General features: G+C 48.9%; 1 protein-coding gene across 1 annotated transcript; it reads right to left on the bottom strand.

Moving 5' to 3' along the window:
• Positions 1-1,057: 1,057 nt before the first annotated feature.
• On the bottom strand, positions 1,058-1,578 carry LOC120381191 (ribonuclease-like). The gene has a single exon (XM_039499344.1). The coding sequence runs from the start codon at positions 1,553-1,555 to the stop codon at positions 1,124-1,126; it is 432 nt and encodes a 143-aa protein (XP_039355278.1). The 5' UTR covers positions 1,556-1,578; the 3' UTR covers positions 1,058-1,123.
• Positions 1,579-8,894: the final 7,316 nt, after the last annotated feature.

The following is an 8,894-nucleotide window of genomic DNA, read 5'->3' as shown; positions in this document are numbered from 1 at the left end:
TTCCTCTCAAACTCCACATTTATCCTTTGTGCTCATCACGTCATGTTCTGTCAGTGGCTAAGAGGTTTTGGCATTGGTGGGATTTGAACCCATGACATCTTAAACTGTTCAGCTTCCCTGTTAGGAACACCAGCTACTACTTCTTCCTCTGTTAGTCTATGGGTGTGTTTCTCATCTGAGGAGTCTGGTTCATACCCTAAATGATATGAATTTTGACAATGACTTGTTGAGGAATCAGAGCTGGACTGACTCAGCTGTCAGCAATGATTCTGGCAGCGACACTGACCAGGGTCCCTCCAGCTCAGCCTCTGACATCAGCCAGTCCCTGCTGCTCGAAAAGAAGGAAAGCCTTCAAAAGAAGAATAATGGAAAAACTTGCTCAAAGGCAAAGTTTCTTCCTGACCTTCCTCAGTTAGTGACTGGCTCAGGCCCTGAAGGATGAAGGTTATATCTCCTGTATCAATATCAATTTTGGAAGGGAAGTGGGGTGTCTGGGAGCGAGGACTCCTGAGTTCTAACCCTGACACTTGGAGGGGAGTGGGCTCTGGGACCTGGGGATTTATGTTCCATCCATCCCCAATGTCACACGACAAGACAGATTGCTTTGCAGGTACCAGGTTTAATAAGATTTAGGGAGCACAGAGAATGGCAGAAAGAGGGGACATGTTAAAAAAAAGCAGAGAAGAATGACAAATACCAGACCATTCAATGAATATGAGGATTTTCCATCATTACACTGAGTACACAACCCCAGAGGAGTGAAAACGGTGGATATTTCTTAATTAAGACTGGTTTTTTTAGATGGCCACTATCTGTCAGCAGGGAAAACAGGATAGGTGAGGGGCAGCTATACTGTATAATGGGCACTAGGGGGCAGCAGAGGGTGGGAGTGGGGGAGGGGTGGCTATACTGTATAATGGACATTAGGGGGCAGCAGAGGGTGGGGGTGGGGAGGTGGCGTCTATACTGTGTAATGGGCACTCGAGGTGGAAACACCTAAATGATCTGACCAGTGTTCAGAGGTGGGTGAGGAGCCGGGTGCCGTAGTTGATGTGGGAGGGACAGAGCCGGGTTAGAGGAAGCAGCAGGGTTCCTGCCTCCCCTCCAGGTCCAGCCCCGGGCCCTAGAGCTGCTCCAGGTAGTACACAGGGTAACCATTCCAGCAGCCAACAATAATTTTCAGCTTCTTCACTACCCCGATGTAAGAGATTGACAGTGTGTCAGGGTTAAATATGCACTGAGTGATGCTGAATTCATCTTTGCTCTCGCGCAGGCCACCTATTTTGGGTATCCCATCATCCCTGCAGATTCTGTTGATATTTGAGACAGGCTCGTGAATGAAGGTGTTGACTGCCTTCCCATACAGTCCCCGAAGCAGCATCATCTTGTTACAGTAGGCGTTGGCGTCCGGGGCGGGAGTCTTTGGATAGTCCACATGCTTCCTCTGGAAAATGAAGTTCGGCTCCATCCAGGGCTGCCCACTGGCCAGGACCAGGCAGGCGGCCAGCAGGGCGAGCGGCAGCAGGAGCGCTGGGCGAGGTCCCCTCAGAGCCATGGCCGTGTCTGTCTGTCACTGGATCGAACTGCAGTGGGGAGAGGGATGGAGACAGGGCGGGGTGGGAATCTGCCTCCTCCATGACACCTACTGGGCCTAACCCCCTCCCACCTCATTCTGTTCCCAAAGCTCCTCCCTTCTTATGATCCCCTCCCACACTGTTCTGCCCCCCGCTGAGCTCCTCCTACTATTCTTGTGCTATTGTGCCAGGCACAGCACAGACCCCGACCAAGATAGCCTCCCTCCTCCAGCCCACTGATCCCCATTCCCCTCCCAGAGCCAGGTTAGAACCCAGGTGTCCGAGTCTCAGACTCTGACCAAGCTGGGTCCCCACATTTGACAGGTGCTGCACAAACCCGAATTGAGATCAGCCCCTGAACCCAGAGAGGTGGAGCGTGAACTCAGGAGTCCAGACTCCCAACCCCCAATCCCTCCTGCGCTAACCCCTAGATCATGCTGCCTCCCAGAAACAAACCCTGCAGTTCCAGCTCCATGTGACACTGTTCTCTGCTCTCTCTGGGCTGGTGGAATCTCCTGTAACTTACCCAAGTCCTTGTTCCTTCGCTGTCGTCAGAGCAATTGGTCCCAGCCTCTGTGGAGCTGAACCTCACCCTGATCCTCCTGCCCATCTCAGAGCGGGTTATATAGAGCCCAGCCGCACGTGGAGGTGGGAGGAGTGGGAGGGGAAATTCCAGTAAACAGTTGGGTCAGTGCAATCCTGTGACAGCTGACAATTAGAAGCAGTGACCCAGTAGTCAAGGTGTGCGTGAGGAACAAACAGCACATGTCATACCAGAAACATCCTGTGGTGAAGTGTTTTTCCACTTTGTTATGTTGCATGTGAGTCTTACTGTCCTATACTAATACTGTGTGTGCCTCAGTTTCCCTGTGCACTGCACCAACGCCTAGGTGGTGGGAATTGGGTGTGTGACTTTTGCTGAGGCTCTCAGGGCAGGTGAAGCTGCCCAGCGGTCTGCACGTAGGTGATGGGTGGTGAACTTCGTAACCTGAGACCCAGGAGGGGGATTCGACCAGGTGACACTTTGCCTGGAAAGCAGGACAAAGGCCGGGGGAGGAGCAATGGGCATCTTGGAAGCCAGGCAGTGGGGTCCAGGGTAGTCTGCAATGTGGGACTGGAAGAGGGGGTGTCCAGGGCATCTGGCCCAGGGCCCCCCCAAGATGGATTTGGCTGAAAGTCACTGATTTCTGTGCTAACAAGTTCTGTTCTATGCTGTGTTCATGTTGACTGATAAACCTTCCATTTTCCAACACTGTCTGAGAGTCACATCTGACTGCAGAGTTGGGGTGCAGGGCCCTCTGGCTCCCCCAGAGTCCCGCTCAGGTGGACTCACTGTGGGAAGCGCACGGTGTGGAAGGGGATGCTGAATGCTCTGAGGTCAGACCCAGGAAGGTCAAAGCTGTGTAAGCTTCTTGCCCCGGTGACAGTCTGCTCAGAGACAGGAGGCTCCTCCAGGTGACACATCCAAAGGTGTGTTTACCCTGCAAGCGAAGGTGTGACTGTGGTGGTGCCATGCCAGCTTTCATCTACCCAGTGTGGGTAATAATAGCTGGCAGCACAAACTTCACCGCGAGCTAGCTGCCCCAATACCAGCCTGCCAGGGACCCTGGATACCTATCCTGCTGTGCTCCTGTCCAGGCCAACATGTCCCCTTTGCTGGTTGTTTCCTGTGCTAGCTAGATCAACACTAGCATAGGAACGCCCACCTGTGCTACCACCACACCTTCGTTTGCTGTACACATGCACCCTGAGTCATGACCCACTGGCACCTTCTGAATCCAGACCTAGCTTGGAAACTCACAGCTCTGCCTGTGCCCCTCAAGCCTGACAGGCAGGCTGTCCCAGCCCTGGACTCTGTTGTAGTCATTGAGATGAAATATATGGGCCCAGAGAGCCCATGGTGCTAACGTGACTCTATTGCTGCCCAAGGTTAAACAGTGTTCAACAAGGTTCGGGGTCTGGTGTCCAGGGCCCTCGGCCTGCTCAGTCCCATGGGAAATGCACCATTAACAATCCTTCTAACCTTTCAGTACAGATACAGAAACGGAGGAAAAACAGCTCAAACCTTTGAAATGTGACATATTAAGGCAAAAGCCTTATTTTTAACTACATCCCTTGTTCCTTTTCCCTGTAGCTGTGGAGAGGTATTTGAAGGAAGACCTCTCGGTGTGACAGTCTCTTCGATGGTATTAAAGATGGTAATAACTGTCCTCTTGGGGAAAAGAATAGAAGTTAGTTGTGATGGGCTGGAGCTGTTATTGTCTTTTGTTCAAGGTGAATCCTGTTTCCTAGTAGAAAAAACCCGACAGACACACATACACGAGAGGGGAACAAGAAGAACAGCAAAGAGAGAAAATGCAGGTTCTGTCTCTGGTGTGACTCTCCCTTCCAGCCTCAGCGCTGCAGAAACCCAGGCATGGCCCACGATCTTACCAGCCACTCTGAGACTTGGCAATTTATACTAGTCTGGGACCGTTTCCTGTTCTGTCTCACTTTTGTACCTGTCCATCAACCTTGATTGTTATACGTGATAGGAGGGTTCGTAAACTTTCACTCCTCACAGCAGAGCTTAAAATTAGGCTAAATTTGTAGGCCCAATTATTACAACAGGTCCTCATTGTCTACAGCTCTTCTGGTGCCCCTCACTCCCAACCTGCAGCTCCTGTGATCCCAGCCCTGGGCTCCCCCATCCCACAAGTTTCATCTGCAGACCCCTCCAAGTTGCCTGAAAGTATTGGATGCCATGAAAATTAGTGAGGAACTGGGCACTTGGACAACTTCAAGGTGGAGTCAAGGCACTCAAACCCCTTGGACTGCAGTGCTGTCGCTATAGGAAGAGAGCGGATTAGCCAGCCTCTGGTAGATCAAACTCTCCCGGGATGAATGACCCCAGAAAGACTCAGACTTAGAATGCTGGTGATGTACTGACATACATTACAAACCCTGAAATCTAGGTTATTCATTATTATTTCTTTCTCTGTAGGATAAGAGCAATTCTCTGAAGGAAGGAGAACTGCCATTGGATGCAGTTGCATGTCTGCCCTATTTCTGAGAGGCAGAAATGTGCCCTTGGAATTTGAATAGTGAAAGAAAGAGACAGAGATGGGAAAGCACAAAATCAGATAGAAAGAAGGATTAACAGATTGTTTCATTTTGGGATCAAAGCCAAGGCTGGAGTCGTTGAGGGAACAGGTTGGATTGGAGTTTTGGCTTGCTCCAAGGCTATAGGCAAGATGTGCCTCGGAAAAGCATGAGTTTGTTGTTTTCCTTTTTTGGCAATAGATACCATTAGAAAGGTGCTTATATTGTTGCCATCAGTGGTGAGGATTAAACCACACCGGTATGAACCCTGGTTCTACTGACATACACAATCCATAGTAGGGGTTACACTGGAAATTGGTACAAAATCTGCCTTTCTCTCTGTGCATCCAGTCCCATAAACACTAATTTCTTTCTTTTTATCTCTCCATCCATCTAACCTAAGACATACCCATCGCTTTCTATCTACGTGTAGTTCTGCCCATCCCACTGTGGGAGTCTTTGAGGACTGGCAGATGCTACAGAAACATGGGAGGTTGTTATTGCCATGAGCATCATCTCCAGGGGCATTCTTGAAAGGTATAATTAATGAAGCTTCATAGCTGGAGATGAAGACACCAGGAATTTTTACCATGCAAATTCAGAGTCTTTAATGCATCAGAGCGAGGTAACATCCTAGTTTCACCTAGCAGGTCACCTTGGTCCCTGTTACCATCTTTCAGTTTCATCAACTTTAAATTTGTCACCTCAGCTTTTTGCTTCTTTTGGGTGTTTGGATTTGGAGTCAGGACTCCTGGCTTCTAGTGCTGGCTCTGGAATGAAAGTGAAGTCTAGTGGGTTGGGGCTGGGAGTCTGTATTCCTGGGTTTTGTCTATCCCTTTGTTTGGGGAGGGGTGTGTTGTTGGTCAGAGTAGGGCAGCCTGGGAGCCAGACTCCTGGATTCTTTTCCTGACTTTCAGTGAGGAGGGGTGTCGTGCTTTGAGCAAAGGGAACTGGGACCCAGGATTCGTGAGTTATTTCTGCAGTGCTGCAGCTGTCTACACAATGAGGTCTCAGCTTGAAGAGTCACTCCAGTGTAGTGATGTCAAGCACTCAGGACAGGCACAAGATCCAGCTGACTGCAGAGGGAAGGGGGCAGAATTGTTCTGTAGTAGTTTGATGGCTACATCTCTGTCCTGTAAACAAGGTGGTGTGAGTTCAAATTTCCCTGAGGCTTTGCATAACGATTTCTTTTACACCGTCTTCAACCCAATGGCTAGCAGTGGGACTGGAGACATCTGCTCAGTGCTAGGTACGTTTTATTGCTCACATGGGCTCAGCTCCAGCACTAAAGTGTCCTGCACAGAGTCCTCTTGAGCTGAGCTCCCTTCCTCCAAGTCCATGGGACATTAAGAGGTACAAGAAGTGTGGGATTCGAACAATGTTCCTCCAAATCTTTCAACCTCAGGGGAGCTGTATATACTCAACAAACCCCGTCGGGTACCAGCTGCTGTCCCATTGCACAATGCTCCCCACAGCACAGCACCCCCCAGGGCCAGCACTGACCTGCAAGGGGAGCAAACCCTCTACTGAACTCCCACCCTGCTCCCTGCAGTGTAGCACCCCTAGCACCTCACTGGGGCCAGTTTGGATTCTGAGATTAGAGCACCCCGTTCTGAGCCCCTCCCTATGGCACAGCACCCCCGAGATGCGGGGCTGGTACACTGGAGTTAGCACTGCCCATAACAGAGAACCCTGAGTGTGCCCTGGAGGTTTCTGATTTATTTACAGGTGGTTAATGGCTATGAAAGAAGGAAGTAAATAAGGGAACAAATGGAAGGAAGATCATTCATTCCTAGAGCTGAAGGCCAACAAGGATCATTAGATCATAGAAATATGGGGCTGGAAGGGACCTCAGGAAGTCATCAAGACTTTAAAAAACTTCCAATGATGGGGATTCCACAATCTCCCTTGGAAACCTATTCCAGAGCTTCACTACCCTTATGGCTAGAAACGTTTCCCTCATAACTAACTTAAATCTCCCTTGCTGCAGAGTGAGCCCAATACATCATGTCCTTCCATTGGTAGAGACAGAGAACAATCAATCAGTCCTCTTTGTAACAGCTCTAAACACAGCTGAAAACTGCCGTCGGGTCCCCGCTCTGTGTTATTTTCTCAAGACTAAACCTGCTCAATGGTTTTATCCGTTCCTCATAGCTAAGGTTTTCTAACTCTTTTAGTTGCTCTCCCCAGGACACGCTGCAATTTATTCACATCTTTCCTAAAGTCTGGGGCCCAGAACTGGACATGTGACGAGTTGGATCACAGAATCCCCTTGGGAACTGCCAACTGATGTGCTGAGACTACCCCTGAGCCCGTTTTCCCCGACACCTTGTGGCTTCAGTGCCCTGCCTGGTCTGAGCCAGACACGTTGACCTGCTGCAAACCCAGACCCAGTCTGAACCATGTCCCCCAACAGCTGCAGGCTTAACTGAAAGCAGCTTAAGAAGTGTTCTGGTCTCTAACACTCAGATGCCCAACTCCCAATGGGGTCCAAACCCCAAATAAATCTGATTTGCCCTGTATAAAGCTTACACAGGATAAACTCATAAATTGTTCGCCATCTATAACACTGATAGAGAGATATGCACAGCTGTTTGCCCCCTCTCCCCCGCCCCAGGTATTAATACATGCTCTGGGTTAATTAATAAGTAAAAAGTGAATTTATTAAATATATTGGAATTGGAAAAGGTACAGAGAAGAGCGACAAAAATGATTAAGGGTATGGAACAGCTTCCATATGAGGAGAGATTGATAAGACTGAGACTGTTCAGCTTGGAAAAGAGATGACCAAGGGGGATATAATAGAGGTCTATAAAATCTTGACTGGTGTGGAGAAAGTAAAGGCAGTGTTATTTACTCTTTCTCATAACACAAGAACTAGGGGTTACCCAATGAAATTAATAGGCAGAAGGTTTAAAACAAACGTAAATATTTCTTCACACAACGCACAGTCAACTTGTGGAACTCTTTGCTAGCGGATGTTGTGAAGGCCATAACAGTAACAAGGTTAAAAAAAGAACTAGATAAGTTCATGGACGATAGCTCCATCAGTAGGTGTTAGCCAGGATGGGCAGGGATGGTGTCCCTAGCCTCTGTTTGCCAGAAACTGGGAATGGGTGACAGGGGATGGATCACTTGATGATTACATGTTCTGTTCATTCCCCCTGAAGCACCTGGCATTGACCACTGTCATATACTGGGCTAGATGGACCTTTGGTCTGACTCAATATGACTGTTCTTATTTCATATTCTTATGTTTGACCGCCTTTTGCCTCACCTTCCATAATCTCTCACCACTGTGAAAATTAAAATTGTTTCAAAATAAATATTGATGCTATTTGTCAAAAATGTCAACAACAACAAAAAAGTTTCCTGCCATTTCTAATCCTGTCTCCAAAGGGCTTGCAACCCTTCCCATATTTGTGTCAATCTTATCCCTTATCCAAGTCACTAATGAAAATATTCTACAGTATTGGGCCCAGGACTGACCCCACGGGACCCCCAGCTACATCTTCCCAGTTAGACAGCGAATCAGAGATAACTGCTCTCCGAGTACAGTCTTTCCACCGGATGTGCACCCACCTTGTAGAAATTTCATCTAGACCAGCTTTCCCTAGTTTGCTTGTGAAAATGTCACATGGGACTGTGTCAAAAGCCTCACTAAAACCAAGATCTATCATGTGTGCTGCTTCCCCCTATCAACTAGGCTAGTAACTCTGTCAAAGAAGGAAATTAGGTTGGTTTGACAGGATTTGTGCTTTACCAAGCCGTGCCGGCTATCCCTGTTATCCCTCTAGGTGTTTACAAATCCATTCTTGAATCATTTGTTCCAGTATCTTTCCGGGTATCAAAGTTAGGCTGACTGGTCTATAATTCCTTCTGTCTTCTTTGTTCCCCGTTTCAAAAATAGATATTACATTTGCCCTTCTCTATTCCTTTGGGACAGGGGTGGGAAAACTACAGCCCGTGGGCTGTGTCCAGCCAGTCAGACATTTTAATCCGTCCCTTAAGCTCCCGTTGGGAGCTTGCAACCCTCCATGCATCCCGTGGCTCTGCGCAGCTCCCAGAAGCAACCGGCATGTGCCCTCTCTGGCTCCTAAGCATAAGGACAGCCAGGGGGCTCTGTACGCTGGTCCTGCCCCAAGCGCTGCCCCCACAGCCCCCATTGGCCAGAAACCACAGCCAGTTGGAGCTGCAGGGGTGACATCTGTGCATGAGGTAGTGTGCAGAGACGCCTGG

Source organism: Mauremys reevesii, linkage group 13, assembly GCF_016161935.1.
Source record: "Mauremys reevesii isolate NIE-2019 linkage group 13, ASM1616193v1, whole genome shotgun sequence".
NCBI classification, from domain to species: Eukaryota; Metazoa; Chordata; order Testudines; family Geoemydidae; genus Mauremys; species Mauremys reevesii.
This window is presented reverse-complemented; position numbering and strand designations above follow the sequence as displayed.